The sequence below is a fragment of the Mya arenaria genome, chromosome 3 (genome assembly GCF_026914265.1).
Source record: "Mya arenaria isolate MELC-2E11 chromosome 3, ASM2691426v1".
Classification (NCBI taxonomy): domain Eukaryota; kingdom Metazoa; phylum Mollusca; class Bivalvia; order Myida; family Myidae; genus Mya; species Mya arenaria.
In genome coordinates, this window is record NC_069124.1 from 12,937,555 (window position 1) to 12,957,018 (window position 19,464).

The 19,464-nt window shown below is 33.3% G+C and overlaps 1 protein-coding gene across 2 annotated transcripts; it reads right to left on the reverse strand.

Annotated features, from left to right (window-relative positions):
• Positions 1 to 242: 242 nt before the first annotated feature.
• On the reverse strand, positions 243 to 18,310 carry LOC128227990 (SLAIN motif-containing protein 2-like). 2 transcript variants are annotated; one of them, XM_052938993.1, is made up of 9 exons: positions 17,909 to 18,310; positions 12,628 to 12,773; positions 11,870 to 12,040; positions 10,912 to 11,109; positions 10,002 to 10,106; positions 7,217 to 7,321; positions 6,109 to 6,250; positions 5,181 to 5,360; positions 243 to 4,758 (listed from the first exon to the last, which is right to left on the reverse strand). In XM_052938993.1, exons 1-9 carry the CDS (start codon positions 18,220 to 18,222, stop codon positions 4,674 to 4,676), a joined length of 1,446 nt encoding a protein of 481 aa, XP_052794953.1. In that variant the 5' UTR covers positions 18,223 to 18,310; the 3' UTR covers positions 243 to 4,673. The 2 variants fall into 2 exon arrangements, with proteins under 2 accessions (XP_052794953.1, XP_052794954.1); XM_052938994.1 differs by lacking the exon at positions 10,002 to 10,106.
• Between the last annotated feature and the right edge of the window lie 1,154 nt (positions 18,311 to 19,464).

Genomic DNA, 19,464 nt, shown 5'->3' on the forward strand with positions numbered 1-19,464 from the left:
AAAATGGGTTGATTCTAGTGTTTTATCGTGTTTTATACCTGGGATGTCTTACGTGATCAAACAAAAACTTCATTTTCACTCGTAGTTTCGCCACTCATGAAAATACGCTTTTCGATTCTTTTTATCACGTTTTTCCAATAAAAAATATAACAAAAAGAACCTACCTTTCCACCTGCAGTGATGATGAGTCGAATACTCATATCTCTGTTATTAACTGATTAAGACAAAAAGGCTGATTTGTTTAACATTTTATTCATGATTTTTGTGTACAGGAAAAACCTATTCAGTAACAGAACTTTTATTTAGTGACATGATTATACAAATATTAATAAATAGGGATACATCGAAAACCGTTAACAATTACTACTGCTAAATAAACCAGTCTAAAAAGCATTCGGATTTATCAAAAATTCAGTCAAACATGAATTTAAAAAGTGCTTATATATTAACAACTTGCCGAATGAAAACTAAATGACAATTTATATCTACAACTAACCGGTTTAATATACATTAAACAATATTTTTGAACTGATGAGTTGTTATCAAAACTAACAGGTATTTTTATCATTAATTTACATCGTCACAGATTGTCTGTCATCTCAAAGAACACGATGTTTCTTTCTTACAATTTATTAAATTATATAATCAATCTTGTTAGAAATCAAACTCAAACAGCAGTGATAAGATTGGATCTCATAAGAATTCATGTACATAAATCAGTAACTTGTTAAGAGCTACTACTGATCAAAAAACCTTTCGACGTACAGTCAAATAGTGAAACAGTCGAGTTATCTACAAAATGTTTGCCAATAAAACTACGTCCAAAAAAGCTGACATACAAGTAAAAAGCAGAATCCTTCCCAAAGCAATTTTGACATACATCAAAAATCATGAAATTCATGTATTGCACAATGACGGACCCATTTAAAAGTGACATTGTTCGAAAAATAACACAAATTGAAAACAAAAAAATGTCATTTCACAGGTACAATAATGAAGGTCAATGAATTCCATGACATTAACAAAGAAACAATATAAATGTACATAAAACTTGAATTTTCATTAAAACTGAAATCTTGTCTTGATAAAATGTGTAATCATTTGAAACTAAATTTAAAAGCATGAAACTAACAATGAATGATTTACATGCAGTCCAATTTGTACAAATAGCTCTAGAAAAACCCAGGTATTTAGAATGTTAGAAGCATTGAGCTACAACATAGCATAGAAAACCACATTTAAGAAATAATACATCATCAAAAAGCTGGGGTTATTTCGTTATCAGGAGCGCAGAAAAAACAATGCTTTTCTAATGTTACTTTTTAAAGTAAAAAAAGGGCTCATAACTGGAGTATTTTTACCAGAGTAGCAGGCCTTACTACACATAAGCAGCTTAAGCATATTGTCTCTGCATATAATTTTATTCAAATATCTTGAACCGCCTTTCAGTAATGGTCGAGATGAATGTGTTTGAATGACGTCGATGACAACTCAACAAAGCCATCATAGTACCTCTGCATTTTTTACTTTACTAACAGTACATTTCTGTCTTGAGAAAGTCTTCACCATGATATGCATTTTAATCTGTTTAAAGGAATCTGACCCATAAATATGTGAGTAATGGAGGCCTGGTTATTTTGGTATCATTTGAAAGATTTTGTGTGAAAAAAAGAAAACAGAACTTTTGCCTTCAATAATTGAAAATATGTCATTTGACATCAAATTTTAATTGATAAAAGCGAGCAAATATTTTTATAAACTATATTAACGTAATATAAATAACATAACTTTGGCCATTTATTTACATATAAAAAATCAGCAAGAAAATACCCCTTCAAATGATATATATTGGCATAAAGATTTAATATAAATACTTATGGAGCTATATCAGAGATATTTGTGTGTCGGCCACATTAAACTTACCATTACCAAGCCAAAGCTTAGATCTTACAGCATGTACTATTGCTTAAATGTGGAAAAAACAAATAATCATCTACATGTAGCTAAATATTAAAACGAGATCGGGTAACTCAAAGACCATAAAAACAACATGCCAGACATTTGCATGAATTAACAAAGGACAGGACAGGACAACATTATACATGTACATTAAAAAACAAAGATTGATATACAGCTTTGTCAATATTACAACCAGTAGTGGCAATGAACTGATTCCATTTATCCATACAGAGCATGTAAATTGCACTCACAAATTAATTTATATAGTTTAAACCAATTTATTTTAGCTAAATTGTGAAAATCTGAATATTTATTATTCATTTGTCCCAAACTTTTCGCTGACGATTAATTCATCATCTACAAGTGTTTTGCCCAACAGCCCAACAAGGGCATTGTCCCGTGGTCAAGCTTTATGATATACTCTAAAAACAATTTTGCATTAGCAGTAATTATTGAGAAAATATTGAGAACACATTTTAACTTAGAAAACAAATTTCAAGTAAAATAAGGCTCAATTTCTTAGGGCTATTCCATTAAACATATAATCCCCGGGTGGGGGGGGACTTTTAAGTTAGGCCTGCCCCCTACAGAAGTAAATTTAGCCTTTTGGGGTTCAAGTTAGTGAAAATTGACACCCACCCATATACTTTTAAAATAATTGCATCCCCCGGGGGTCATATGTTTGTCTGGAATAACCCTTAGCTAAAACCTTACAACACATGTAATTATGCACTTAAAAAGCATTGGTGATATGAAACAAGTGGATTGAATTAAAAACAATATGTTTTTTCAGTCTCAACAAGTTGATGTTTAACTATTCACTATTTGCCCAGTACATGCTAAGCCTAGGAAAGTTCACAACATTTAAAATAACTGTGTACATAACAAATCACTAAAACAACTTTTAAAAGAATACTGACAAGCTGGTTAAAAGGCATTCTTGGCAGTTTATAACTGAAGCTCTCAAAGTGGGACCTACTAACCAATGAGCTTACAATGAATAAGTCAATAACCATTAGGTTATAATCTAAATGTTTTACATATAAAACACAACAAGCCAAAATTAAAGGAAATATATGGAAAGCAGGAGATACGATATCAAAGTACGATGACATATCTCTCGCATTCCATATATTTACTTTAATTACGGCTTGTTGTGTTTTATAAGAAAAAATATACTTTTAATTAAACTTATTTTTTTGATGAAATAAGATCTTTGATATAATGCTTAACGGGACTGTTCTCCGTATGATAAAATAGCGGAAAAAAAGAAAATTGTTGAAAAACTGACATAAACTTGGCATCGATGTGTACAATGCATTGAAACTTACTAACTGAAGGACCACATAGTTTACAATTTATCTAAGTTTAGCAGTTATTTCGTATTTTTCCATTAAAAAAGATTACTGGGTATGTCTACCAGGTAGAATTAATTCCTTATGCCTGATTGGCTAGTCGGTGTTATCACGTGATATTACAGAGGTAGGTGTATAGCTTAATTATGTCACCCAATTATAGAAAGCCTTCATAGCTCAGTAGGTACGACGCTGGACTGCAATTTCAGCGACACGGGTTCCAACCCGGTCTCCGACACCAATCTGGTGTACGGTCCCTTTAAAAATGAAAATTCTAAAATGTTATATAAGACCCATTTTTGCTTTTCAAGAGTTTAATAAGATGCATTTTTGGATGCCATGAAAATTATTCCATTGATTTAGAAATTTAAATGTCAAAAGACAAAAACTAATAAAAGTCATATACTTGTATGTAACAACATATTGATCATTGTATGTTCACTGATTACTCGGCCCACTGCGTCTTTAAATGGGAAACATGCATGTTAACATTTCAGCAGTGTACGAGGGCAAGTATTTGGTGTATTCTTTTTAATTCCAATTTCTTCACTGTAATACAGTTAACTTCACTGTAATACAGTTAACATGACCATGTACTTATTAGAATCTGTGACAATCCCAATATCAAGTTAATATAACCTTGCTGTGTAAATAACTACTAGTAAAATACTTCTTTTCATTTGAGATGAAGACACATATAATGCCATTAGTTCTAAAATATATAATAAATAAAAACGCTGCACAGCAGGTTTTTATCACAGATCACACTTAGTGCTGTATTATCTATAAAACATAATTTTAAAGTGAAATAACGACTTTTTTCAAGTCATGTTCAAAGATAATCCAATTGAACATAGGTATCAAACATTCATTTTGCGCTTTCTGTTCTTTCAGTTTATTACATTCAAATTATAACTAAGCTTATGAATACCAAGTTAAAATAATTAATGTGACCTTATCATAAAAGCAAAATTAGTTTTCCATTTTCAAGGGATAAAACAGTTCTCACAAAAAGGTATGACTAAGTACAAACAAAAGATCACACATTGCCATAAACATATTAAAACCGATCGTATGCTCTGTGTTTCATTTTACAGCCTTGTATGCTCTGTGTATCATTTTACAGCCTTGATTGCTCTGTGTTTCATTTTACAGCCTTGTATGCTCTGTGTTTCATTTTACAGTTTCTTTGCCATTGTTTTTGAATGACTAACATTCTCATTTCTTCAAGTAACCCCATTTGTTTGAATTAAACAAACCTCTTAAATCAAACAGAATCTGTCACTTGAAGGACATTCAAATAATTATTATCATTGTTATTAACTGTCGAAGAACATGAAGAACTGATTGGAAGAGGCATTAGAAGCACCCATCGCGCCAACTTTCATCAAAGCGAGGTTTTGGTTGACTGTTCCGAACTTGTGGAGAGGGCAAACCAGATATTCTGAAAATGATTTAGGAGCTTGCTCAAAACATTATCTACATTCTACCGTAAGATTCAATGGAATTAATTTCAATCAGCCATCAGGCCCCAATTAGTTGGCTACAGGCTTATAATCATATTTCATTTAGCCCAATTAGTTGGCTACAGGCTTATAATCATATTTCATTTAGCCCAATTAGTTTTAACTAAAAATTGATTTTACAAAATACTTTATCATGAGTAATATACAGATAATTTTCCTATATATGTCTTAGAACTGTTCAAAATGAGTATATAAAATTGCTTTTACAAAATACTTAATCTTGTTTATCATAAATAAAATTAATAAAAAGAAGTAAGTATATTGGTGCTGTCAGACATTTACCTTGAAAACAAAATGACAAATCATTTAGCAAAACCACATTCACGTTTGACATACAAACCTTTTAGGAGTTGTTGGTATACTTGACCGGGGTGTTGTAGACCCAGGGCGCGGTATCGACCGCTTAGGAGTGGGGAGCCCGCTCCTCTGGGGTGAGGGCCCTCTCATAGCTCTCTGCGGCTGTTTGAGCCCGCTCACACTCGGGGACGCTGGCCGGCCAAGTGGGCTCAGAGGCAATCGACTGTTAACAAAAGGGTTATATGTAATCTTTTTAATAGAAATAACGGTTAAAATAATACCTTTGATCAATTGATACAATGAGATTACATGCCAGTTTAATAAGATGTATGAGAAAATTATATCTATGGTAACCTTCTTTCATATTATTAAAGATGCACTCTTACTCCCAAATAAGATGTACCACAAATTAATACTTTTGTTTTAATTCACCAAAAATGTTGAAGAAATATTGAAGAAAATGGTTCTTATGATGGATACCGCATTGAATTTCAAAGAAAGGTGCAGAAAACACAGTATTTCTACGTTTTCAGACAATAATTAATCACTGTAAATCTTTAAGCACTCACCAATCATTTGTGTGTTTCAGCCATTAAATAAATGGTTAAAATCTTGTGACCAGTACTTACTATTTTCCATAAATGCATCATTTAGTAAGCAGTTAAAGGTTAATCACTCAAAATTTATGTTTTTATACATATGTATGTATTGATTTTAAATGAGAATGTCACTTAAACTAAAGTTTTGCTGAGTTGCGTGCCAAAGACATTTTCATGGCTTATGTCTAATGTCTTTTTTTTTGCAAAATGTGCATGCTTACTTCTAACAAAACTATAAAATGATAACCTAACTCTATTGTATTTTCAGCATTAAATTAAAAGCATAAATTTCAATATTTAAACTTTAATTATCACAAAGTCATAATAGTGATGAAAAGACCTTTAAAGTGGACTCTTTCTGGGAAACCATACCTGGCATATTTGGGAGAGTCATCATTGTGAACACCATTTTCACCGTTAGAGTGATCAGTGAGGCTTGAGTCACTGTTGTGATGCTGAACACGAGGAATAAGCCTTGATACATTCGGAGCACTGCCTCGGAAGTTGGATGCACCTGGAATTTTAAGATAGCTAATATTTTTCAGATGACAGTGTAGAGAGGCTTTTATTTCCAGTCAACATCATTTTTATACATTTTTCATAAGTTTGAAAAGTTTAAATAAAATAATTGCTGGACTGTTGAGGTCAGTTTACACTGAGTTTCTGCTGTTTTTGACCCCTACCACCTGTAGCAATATATACACCGCAGTGACCATCTACCCCAATATTAACTTAACTAAGTTGTTGGCACATGAACATTGATTGCTGGCCTTAAGGTTAGGCAAAAAGCTGTGGTCAGAACCCACTGAGTTTGTGCTGTCTCTTGAACCTCACTGCCTGTAGCAATATATACACCGCAGTGACCATCTACCCCAATATTAACTTAACTAAGTTGTTGGCACATGAACATTGATTGCTGGCCTTAAGGTTAGGCAAAAAGCTGTGGTCAGAACCCACTGAGTTTGTGCTGTCTCTTGAACCTCACTGCCTGTAGCAATATATACACCGCAGTGACCATCTACCCCAATATTAACTTAACTAAGTTGTTGGCACATGAACATTGATTGCTGGCCTTAAGGTTAGGCAAAAAGCTGTGGTCAGAACCCACTGAGTTTGTGCTGTCTCTTGAACCTCACTGCCTGTAGCAATATATACACCGCAGTGACCATCTACCCCAATATTAACTTAACTAAGTTGTTGGCACATGAACATTGATTGCTGGCCTTAAGGTTAGGCAAAAAGCTGTGGTCAGAACCCACTGAGTTTGTGCTGTCTCTTGAACCTCACTGCCTGTAGCAATATTTACACCAACTACTCCAATATCAACTTACTAGAGTTGTTGGCAAGTCAACGTTGGTTGTTGGCATAAAGACGGTCAGGCTGACTGCTGTGGTCTCTGAGCCCGCTGAGTTTGTACTGAACCTATGAACCTGACCGATTGCAGTAATATAAACACCCTACTACCCCATTGATAACATACCAGCGTTGTTGACATGCAGGTGTTGGTTGCTGGCATATGGACTGTCGGGTGGACTGCTGTGGTCAGAGCCCGCTGAGTTTGTGCTGTCTCTCCGACCCTCACCCTCTGAATAACAAATAGTTCTGACTGTGATATTATGCATTAGGTTTTAAGAAGATATTAATAACTGTATTGTGGAGGTTCTGATATAGACCTTGTTAGAGAAATGACATTCCTTATCACCAGTTATATTGCCATTTCTTATTGTATTTGGCAATGCAATTTCTTATGACATTTATAATCTTTTTGCCAATTACCGTACATTGCCATTTCTTTTTGCTGATGATATTGATACTTTTTTAGCATTTTTAAAAATGAAATTTTCTTATTGTCAATGATATTACCATTTTGCATTTTTTTATGACATTTATAATCTTTTTGCCAATTACGGTACATTGCCATTTCTTTTTGCTGATGATATTGATACTATTTTAGCATTTTTAAAAATGAAATTTTCTTATTGTCAATGATATTACCATTTTGCATTTTTTTATGTTCACTGTATTGCTATCTTTTATTGCCAACCACATATGCCTTTCTTTTTGCCAATTGTACTTTTGATTCAACAAAGACAATTCCCTTTTGCCAATATTGCCATTTCATATTGTCATTAAACTGCTATTTCAAATTGCCAATGATATTCTTGTTGCCATTTCTTATTGAATTGAAGATTTTTTTTTCACTTTGAGAAATATTTCATTTCACATGACTATGGCGAAGATGTCAGACAGGGGCATGTTTTATAACATACTCTATTTTACTTAATTAATTTTGATAATTTGCACTGTTAAAGCATTATAAGTCTCAAAAGGTATAAAGAAATAAAACATTCAGTAAATCAGGCTTATAAAACATTTCTTCTCTTGATTTATAGCAATTACACAAGACATAATTAATAAGGAATGACATGCAAAGTATTGTTAATAGGAACAATAAATCATAATGCAAACAATGCAGACATAGTATGTAACAAAAAGTAGAAATAATAAAACATGTTTTCAGACTACATGCTTTAACTGATTAAAACTGAAAGCAACCGTAACCAATCTGAAATGAAAGATTGCAAATAATTAACAACCGCATGTGTAGAACATTTAAAATGGCTGTGTATTATTAAGGTAAAATACCATCTGCACCTTTCGTGAAGAAGCTGTTGAAGGCAAATATCCCTGAGATTGTTTTTTTCTATATATAAATCATAAAACTCATAAAAACAGTGTATTTATTAGTTATCACTGTTTGATGCAAAATCTCCATGATCATAATTGTGCCACACTCAGCCCTGATAAAACAAGAGCTGTCACAGAGACAGCGCGCTCGAATATTACGCTGCTTTTCAGTGTAAGGATTGAAAAGTTTTGGGGAAACATGGATCACTGTAAACTTAGATTAGATTTCAATGCAATACATGATGTTTTTGCTGAGATATTAACATGAATGTGGTTACATGCAAAATTTTAACCAGAATTTTTAAGTCCAATAATTAAGGGCCATTATTTGCAAAATACAGTTATCTAACTTGGTTATTCAAGTAGGTTGGGTGGTTGAGTACCATTGTATAAAGTCTCAATGCAATACATGAAGTAGTTGCCGAGATATTAACCTATGTGTGCTAACATGCAAAACCTTACCAGAATTTCTAGTCGCATAGTAAAGCGGCAAAAATGATATAATATAAAAGACAGAGTTATCTTTCCTGATTAATTAAAAAGGTTGAATGGTTGGGAGCCTGTGTTTAAAGTTTCAATGCAATACATGATGTATTCGAATTTCTATGTCGAATAAAAAACGGCCATAATTTGAATTTAATGCAAACTAGAGTTATCTTACTTGGTTAATTAAGTAGGTTGGATGGTTGAGTACCATTGAATAAAGTCTCAATGCAATACTTCAAGTAGTTGCTGAGATATTAACCTATGTGTGCTTAAATGCAAAACCTTAACCAGAATTTCTAAGTCAAATAATAAAGGCCCATAATTTGCATTATATTCCAAAAAAGTGTTATCTAACTTCATTAGTTTAGTAGGTTAGATAGTTGGGAATACATATCTAAAGTTTCAATGCAATACATGATGTATTTACTGAGATAATGACTTAAAGGTGCTTACATGCAAAACCTTAACCAAGGTGTGACGCCAACGCCGCTGACGATTGGGTGAGTAGTAAAGCTCTCCTTATATTCTTCGAATAGTCGAGCTAAAAATGTGTATTTATTTGTTTGAAAGTCATTGATAATAAGCTGTATCCATAAGCTGTATCCATTAATAATAATAATAAATAAAAAGATATCTGAAGATATCAACTATGAGGGTTTGAAATAGTTTTGTCAGTGATTGGTTAAATACAGTGAGTCTACATGAGATTGCCCATACTCCTTGTAGCAACAGGGATCATTCCCTTTAAAATTTCTTTATTTTTCTGAATATATTTTTGATATAATGTATAAATGAAGTGACAATGAATTGTCTGTAGCCATATTTAAATGTAAGCATTCTGGTATCATAGTATTTACTGGTATGTCGGAGACAGATTGTTGTTCTACAGTGAAAAGGATTTCTTAATTTATAGGACACCTAACTAAGTGATGTAGTAATTCCTGAATTCTGCCAAAAGTTAAAAAACAACAACATTCAATTACAAACATTTGCTAAATAAATTTGACAAATTAAATTTTATGATACCAGAAAACATTTGAACTGTAACATGCATGCAGATTCCCATCCGAACTGGACAACAGAAACCTTACCCTCCAACCTAGCTGGGCTTGAACGATTAGAGTCTGCCGAGGACAGACTATTGGAATCGTTATATTGAGAGGCACTCGTGTTTGGAAGGGGTCGCGACCTAAACCCTGTGAGGGAGGTGGATATAGAGCCATATACCATGAAATATGTTCAAAGACATATCACCGCTTGAGAGTGGAAGAATAGAAAATTGTAAAATCTGTTCGGTTGACAAAGAGTAATAAATATAATTGTACACGCAAAACAGGCCTAGCAAAATTGTTTCCCTAACAATCTTAAATCCATTATATAATACTAATGTTTGGTATAGCTTATGTAAAATTCTCATTCTGAGACTGTATTTTTATCATTACCTTGATAAACATTTTTTTTATTAAGTTTAAGAAAGATTTAAGTTTTGACTGCTTTTACCATGATACAGGTAGTCAAATATATTTTTAGACATAATATAGAATCATTTCAAGTTATACAATTACAAGAATATAAAACAATAGTTTGAAAACACTATTGCAAAAACCAGTATGATGGTGAACAATCTACATGTACATGTATACACATACAACATACATGTACATTTAAGTAAATGTTTATGTATGCTACACTAATGATTAAATTTAAATTAATTTGAAAAATGTGTCTACCATTTATTAATACATATGGTTACAAGGTACAAAATTAATATGCTACATGTTGTATATAAAGAATTAGTGTAAGAATAAATATATAAAATCCTCATAAAGAATGGAAGATGACCAGTGCACCAAAGGATTTGAGTGAACCAGTATACAGGTAAAGTATGACATTGATCGATTGTCTCTAATTCTCTATAAATCTAATTCTCTATATTTATGCATGAAATTTTGTTCAACCAAAGAGAGAAAAGTAGGAAAACGCAAGGACGTAAAACTTTACCTCTTCTGGGTGAGGTGTGAGCCATGCTCTGTCTTAGGCTTTCTTCTTGCTGTTTTGCCATGTTCTCTATGTCCGTCACATTCTGGTGGTGAATGGCTGGCTCCTCCCCATCAACATCATCTTCTGGAGTCTCTGCGGGGCTAGGCTTGTCTCGAGACTTTTTGGGTCGAGTAAATGTCCCAGTGTTTAACCTACTACCTATAAACATCAAAGAAACTTAAACTACAATTCCACATATTACCATGTTATTTACACACCTTTAGATGCACTATATTATATAGCGGGTAAGCATTTCCTTTTGTAAGCTAGCAATACAATTTAGGGAGTGAACACAATAATATATGTAAGCACGAATGAAATATATACTTTTGTTGCTCACAAAGTGAAATAATCTGTGAACTTACATCAATTCTTTTTTCTGCTGATAATAATAATAATGCTTTAAAGGGATACAGAATGACAGTTAATATTGTTTTTTTTATAAATCCCTAAATTAAATGTCTACGTATCCTCAAATTTCATAATTAAAATCATCGAATTGTGTCTCCACCATGTGCAAGCTGACATTTAATTTGATAGCGAGAGTCGGCCAAAATTTAGTCCTCAGAAGTAAAGAAACTTTTAACATTTTGGGTAAAACTTCCAAAGCAAAGGTGAAAGTTTGGAAGTTTATAATATGATTTTTTTTCATACACTTTCATGGAGTTGGTATGTTTTTATTGCAAATCATTTCATATTTCATTAGAATAGTTGTACAATAAAGGAGAAGATCTTGACTTGAACTTCCTATCTGGGAAAAAAATTTATGGCTAGGAAGTTCATATTTCCTATTTTAATTCTTGAAAGAAGCTCTTAATCAGCTTCATCTTTAACAACTAAACAAGATAATAGAAGCAATACATGTCATGTATTGTAGTGAATGCTGATATCATTAATATTCATCATAACCACTACAGACCTTGCAGTCCAGGGCTGTATGCAAGGCTGGATTTGGCATGGGGTTTCATGGCGGAGGGTTTCATTATCCTTGGAGATGGGGTGTTGTCTGCAGATAAGCTCATGGCGGGACTGTTTGCTTTTGGAGGAGTCGAGTAATTATGAAATACTGGCGTGCTGCTGCTGCGACTCACTGAAAAACACCAACAAAATGATTATGCACAAAAGGTATACTTTCACATAACATTGCAACTCCATGTTATCGTTTTAAACAAGGAAATGCAGCATGTACTGTGTAAAATCAAATATGTATCATTATTTTAGTAATTCATTCTGAAAACTCTTGATCAAGGAACAGTGATTCTTTTATGAAAATTTATTCCATTTACAGGTTGTTTTACCACAGAAGAGCCTTTAAAAAGAAAATCTTCAAAATAGGTAGAATTTTCCATTAAAATGAAAGGACATCAAAAAAGAAACTGTAAAATCTTAGTATATACTTTTTTGATAGTACATTAACTTATATCATCCAGGTTGTAAGTTGAATTACAATTGTCTATTAATAATATAAAATGGTTATTGAATATTCTTATCATTCCAAAAAATGGGACTTGTCATGTTTATTTTCCTAATAAATGGTAGTGATTGAGGAATTTTGTGCAGACTAATTGTTAATCTTGAAAAAGACTAAAGACAGAAGATAAGGGAAACAAATTATATCTGTACAAAATAATATTGTGTTTGAATGACAGGCTTAGAAGGCATTGCTAGTGTGCTTACTTCTTGCAACTTCATCCAGCTTATACTTTAGGGATTTCCGTGCAGAGGTGATATCTGGTGCGGGGCTGTCAAGGTCTTGCCTGACCCACTTGTATGGAGACATCCTGTGCTGTTGTGGCGTTAATGGCCTTGGAGAACTGTACAACCTGCACAAGATAACAATTAAGGGTACAAGATAAATAAGTTCAAGCTGAACAAACACACACCTGTAAAGTATTTGGAGAACTCTTCAATAACACCTTGCTTGTCAAACATCAGGTACATTATAAGATGGCAAATTAGCCAATGCAAAAAAAAAAATCTGCAAAGGAGGGTGTGACAGGTAAACACAGGTTTTATAGAGTAAGTGAATTTAAACACTGCACAGGACCTTTCACAGGCTGGTACTGGTGCGCTAAAATGGTCTGTGAAAGGTACTGTGCAGTGTTTAAATTCACTTATAAAACCAGTGTTTACCTGCTTCTGTTTTTCAAAATCTGTATCACAGGAGCGCTTGATAATCGTAAATCGTTATGATTAAACACCTGAGGCACATTAATTTTCAAATGTGAAATATTTCCAATAGGGAGAAATGAGTCTGCTATGATCGAACATCTGGGACACTTGCTATTTCTTCATTAATTAGCATGTGCTAAACATAGGTTATATTACATAATTTTAAATGACAGGTTTTTGTTTTAGCAGTGTTTGATATCATATTAATGACTCTCTTTATGACTTATGCCAATCAATATTTGAGTCAGTGTTTTTGATGCATGGTACAAATATGGATGATTGGGTATTTTAATCAACTATTTTTGGCAGTTTACACAATTTGTATTTTAATTTGATTCTTAACCACCATCTGAATCTGAGTTTTCTTCATCAAATATAACTTATGGGAGAACATGCAAACTGAAGCAAAATACAAAACAGTAACTTTCTTCTCTTTGGTATAAATACACCCTGATTCTTAACCAAGTAGGTATTCTGATAGCCATATCTGAATTTGAGTATCCAACTTCAGGAAAGTTGAGGTCCAAAACAAATTGACGTAATACTGACCTTGTGGCAATTTGGGAATATCTTTTGCATTTTAGTAGGTTTTTACCCTTTGTTTTATTGCCTGCGAATGTTTCCATGCCCTGTCATCTGTTTTATTTGATGAAACAATCAAAATTTTGTTGAAATCACAATTTATCATGGTGATTATGAATTGCCTACTGAGGGCATCTCATTGCTGTCCGTGTTAAAATATCCATTTTGCTGATGGAAGTTATGAATTGAAATTTTACATTATATGAACCATTATTATATTCTGACTCTGAGATGAATGCAAAGTATTAAGAGACAATTTGTTGGAAAATAAGTTAGTTATGAGCTAAAAATCATAAAAAAAACATTGTCCTATATATGTGGGTTTTAACCTTTGTAAACTATGTAATGATAGCATTTATTGAGAAATTTTATAGGAATTAATGGTTGATATATAGATTTTAGTGATTATTTATATTTTTCATTCACCATTTCATGTCTTTTCATAATAATAGTGATTTTGTCTCCTTGTCCTTATTAAAAAAATCTCTACTAAGAGTGCACCAAAATGTGCCATTTGGCAGTGGAAGTTTAAAAAAATCACCAGCCTCCAAAAGTTGGAATTATTTTCTGGGAAAGGTCCAGCTATTAAATAATAGATATTTTAAAATAAAGATCATCCGAATTTTGAGATTTCCCACTATTTATAGATGCTCTTTGTTGGATGTGTCCTCTTGGGCTCTTTGCAAGAAACAGTAGACACGCTTTCAACCTGGCAAAACCACCTCCAAATAACATTCATGTAAACTAGATCATCAATCTTAAAATTTAAGATCTGGTTATTAAATATACCAAGTAGGATTTCAATTCAAATAAAAAAAAACCACACCAATGTTTGCAAAATTGAAACCCACAGTTTTTCTTTGGAGGAATATCTTGTACGATGTTATTGACAAGGTTAAACAGAGTGGAAAGAGTGTCTGCATGGGTTGCATAATCATCTTTAGATGAACATGATTGCCAAGAAACAAACAAGAATTAAAGTAGATTTGTTATTGCCATACATACAGTACACTCCACGCGGAACTACCACTTTCCGTTTTCCTCGGCGGATTTTGGTCATCGCGGACACGACATCCAATTGATCATAATCCTCTTTCCTCGGCGTTTTTACTCGTTCACCCACCGAGGCTGATCAGTGGACCGTATAATTACAATCGCCGCATTACTCGGAGGTAAAAACACCGCGAAACTCGGAGTAAAACCGATAAGAATCTCCCACTGTATCTAATTTTGTTTAATTTATTTGATATTTTTTGCTACACCCGTAATTATTTATAAAAATAATTTATTTCGCGTACCTAATTTTCGGACATACAAAGGACATCAATCGTAACTTTCACACTTACCAAGTTTCAAAGACGAAGTTTATCTATCTATCTACCTAGTCTAAAATAATAGACGTGTTATACGGGATTCTTCCAATCCCTAACGTCTAAACGGGAATGTGCAAAAAACGGGGGTGTTTTAAAAATATTGAAATTGTTTTAAGTGAAGTATTTTATGGTTGAAATTGATCATAAAGAGTTATATTCATATTTTACCATGTAAGTGAAATGTTATTTTGCACTAAACAAGCATTAAGTGCATTAAAACAAGTTGTTTACCTTTCCAATAAAACGAAAGTTGACTGACACAGACAACAATTATGCGAAGGGGAACAACTCGATACAATCGTAATAGCTCGGCCTCCTCCGACAAAGCTTCGAGATAGACCTCGTTATACAATCGTAACAACTCGGCCATGGCCGAAATGTTCCGAGCGATTTAAAACTGTGCCCTAAAGCCTTGCAGGTGCCCTTCATGTATATATCGTTATGTTTTGACAGAATGAAATGAAAAAAAGCCGTCAAAATCATAAGTATAAGTTGGATATTTATTTTTTGTGTACGGAACTAATATAAAATAACATTATCTGGTAATATTTCTTGTTTTTATGATATTTTATAGACGCTATATGCTTTAACCCGGAATCCTGATCGGAACAACTACCCACTTTTGACACTAAACAATTTGTACGTGAAGGATTTGCCATATCAAAAATCTAAAAAAAATCCGTCAACGTACAATTATTTGGACTATCTATCTACCTAACCGTATACACCACTGTTGACAAGTTAATTAGTAAATACCCATCCTAAACGATGTATTGCATGTAGAAAGAGGAAGTGTGAAATATTTATTGTAGGATTAAATAAACAACAAGGGCAATCAAGGGATTAAGAAAACAAAGACATGACATTTTTGTAAAACGATCTGCCAATAATAAAACTTGTACCACACTTGTAGACTGTAAGAAGCAATTATGTACAGTTATACCCATTGAATCATCAATAAAAGTCAACACATTCAATGATTTATAGGTAACTAATTAATGTGATGAATTAAAGTTGAAAATGCAAAACTTAAGTTACATTCGAAAACACCACTCAGACACATTAATCCTGCATAACAATATACATGCTCTCCATGAGATCCTCGTGGGTAAAACTGTGAGTTATGTGACGTCACACAGTGTGACTGTTTGATCTGAAGCCGATAGAATGTGTTATTCATTTCAATGCATGTATAAAATGGTGTTTAATGGGATTTTAATTAACTTGATGAAGGATTTACACTTATATGCGTAATAAATAAGTTTAGAACCATTGATAACTACGGATAAATTAATAAGTGTTAATAAGTGGTAAAAATGCAAATTAAGAAATAATGACCGAAAAATATCCACACTTACAAAGTTCTCAACACCTTCATTACTCCAATCTAATTAAGTTCTCAACACCTTAATATAGTAAGAGAAAGATGACAATAACAAACACAAACGCACGCTATGGTATATCTTTTAATTACATAATGTGAAAAACAACAATTGTTTGACGATGCTGATGAAAATTTACAATAATTGTTTTTAAAAAGAAACTTACTGTTCTTTGAAAAATTAATTATCTCATTATTTAATACTGTTTTAACAGAAGCAATGTACTGTAGTAGCTATGCACAAAACGCGGAGTTCTGCGATTAGGTCAATAAATCGATACGATCACCGGCGCTACCGGCAATAAAACCCTCCATAGAAAACGATTAACTCGGTGCAACTCGGCGAAATTTAGCGAGGAAAAAGGTTGCGTACTCAGCGGAAATCCGCGATAATTTAAAAACGCCTCCGAGTCACCGAGGAAAGTGGTAGTTCCGCGTGGAGTGTACTGTAACTGCAAAATTTGTTGTTCAATGAGTATAAGGGTACTACATAAACATGGAACATACGATTATCTTTGGACATTACGATAACATTTGCATAATGCATATACACTAAATAATCCTTAATAACACTGAACATTTATTGAAAACTATAACAACAATAAAGTAAATGATGTACCAACATGTATAGTTTGTGTAATATTCTCATTTTGAGACTTATCTTAATCATTATTTTGATCAACTTTTTTTTTATTAAGTTTTGGCAAGACGTGGCAAGTGCTTGTACAGCTCTTTTCCAGGATTATATGATTGCCAAAGAAACTGATTTATTCTAAGTCCTTAGTGTTGTACGCTTGGGGTAGAAACTTCATTTTCAATATTTTTTGCAGTGATCTTTTATCACAAGAATATTGTTGTTGTTTTTTAAAGAATCACCTTATCGCCAAAAGACCAGCTATTTTATTGAACTACAGTGTACAGCGAGCCAATCAGAATTGTGGTATTATATCGTAATTCACTGCTAAGAAAGCGTCTGCAATGTCTTGATGATCGCGAACATTCCCGATTGAAAGCGATTGGCTTTCCCGTTTGGAACTTATTGGCGGAAATGGTCGAACCCAGCTAGTCTATTTACGGCCGTAGCCGAACGCGCTCCGGGCTATCTTCGTAAAAACCTGTAAGCGAGCACCTTGCAATGACGAATCGTTACTAAAAATAAATTGCAAAACAGATTGAGTCACTGGAATTTACTTTTGTTTTTGTTTCAACAATTTGAAAGTCAAAGTCAGGGTTGAGGTAGGCCTATACCCCCTCTGAAATCTCAACTGATTTTCACGATTTGGAAAAGTGATCCCTGAGGACATCAAAAATCCGCAACTTCCGTAGCAGTCTGGAAAACTTTCACCCATGTAAATATATATATTTTGCATATGACAATAGCGAACGCCAGCGGGAAACCTGCATATACAACTGTTCAAGGGGCATTCAGGTTGACTAGTAATTTACTTACCAATTATCATCATCTTCATGTGAGGGAGAATTCACATCAATTAACTCAACAGATTCTAAACTTTCTGTCTTCTTGGCTATATCACGTTTTTCTGAATGTTTTCTATTATTATAAAATACACTGTTATTCACAGCCGGTTTTAATACTTCATTTCCTGTTTCAATAATATTTGAGTCATTATCAGATGTGGAAAGTTTTTGTTTAGATCTCAGAACTTCATTCTGAGTCTCCAATTTCTTTACTAAGTCTTGAAGCTTTCGAACTTCAGTCTGTGGATCTATTCCACCTTCTCCTATTTCCATTATGGATGTCATTTCGTCGACAAAATATATAAATTAACAGATAATATTGACAAATTACTAATTTTTATTCAGCTAAATTTGTTTTGGTTGCCATTTTGGATTCTGTGCGCATGCGTGAGCTCATTTGTCAAAACGAAAAAAAGAAAAACGGTTGCCACACGCTCATTCACTGAGTTATTAAACTTCAAGTAAGATAACAATTGTGTTTTAAGTAATAATGTGGGTTCAATGTCAAGGTTGAGAATTTACTGTTTATACACATAGCCATGTACTATTTAATATCAAGAAACAAAGCAGAAATGATAGGCCATAAATAAATAAGAGGACAGTGAAAGAATGTAAATTAGAAAAGTATTAATCACCACAGCGACTAAAGCCGCTCCTGTTGAGCACGGCCGGTACAACCATAATAATCACCGGAGGTTTCTTACAACTCGACCCTAACCCTAGCCTTAATGGAAATAGTAAGGTTCCAAGTCTGGAGCTTGGACGATGGAGTACTTTAAGTAAATATATATTTTCGCATGACTGTATTTTTAAGCCAAAACTGTTCTTTCTTTTTTTAATATGTTAGCAGTTGATTTATTCATTATAAGCTTATCATATTTAAACTTAGTACGCTGTATGTCGTAGCGAATGTTTTTAAACATCTTATAAAGATGTTGGTTTATAAATAATTGACTTTTGGCGAATTATATAACTCGACATGCGCTCTCTCCCGTCACTTTAAAAAGCCTCAGAACAGGTTTATTTTTAATTTATTATTAATGTAAAACTTATGAAATTACACTTACACCGACGATGGTTAGAAATAGGTATAAACTAAAGACAGAAATGTATTTTTTTTAACAAATCCAAGTGACATTTGCCTGAATTTCTCCTCATGATTTAATATTTACATCGTTAACCTCTTTGTCCTCGTGCAGAACTTATAGAATGAGTTATGCTTTTGGTTATTGAGGCTTCTTTATGTGAAGAATTGTGCTAATCTTAGCACGAAGTGCTAAATGAGAGCTATGGTGATCACACTGTATCCGTAGTCCGTCGTCAACATTTGGCTTCAAATCACGTCTTCTCTGAAACCACTTGGCCGATTTTGGACGAAAATTACTAGAAGCATTATGGCATTGGTCCCAAATGCTAAGCGGATGCCTAGCCCGCTTGTTCTTGAATACACATTAAGGGACTTGACCAGACTCCAACGCTAGGGATGAAAAAAAGGCCACCGCGAACAACTCCAAGGACGTATTGACC

What these genes read in the sequence shown, in the direction of transcription:
- LOC128227990 (XM_052938993.1), bottom strand. Translation starts at nt 18,222, where the DNA reads ATGACATCCATAATGGAAATAGGAGAAGGTGGAATAGATCCACAGACT. An exon ending in CATGAAGATGATGATAATTG is followed by an intron (nt 12,774 to 17,908) that starts GTAAGTAAATTA and finishes TATCTTGTGCAG; the next exon opens with GTTGTACAGTTCTCCAAGGC. An exon ending in AAGCCCAGCTAGGTTGGAGG is followed by an intron (nt 7,322 to 10,001) that starts GTAAGGTTTCTG and finishes TTTGTTATTCAG; the next exon opens with AGGGTGAGGGTCGGAGAGAC.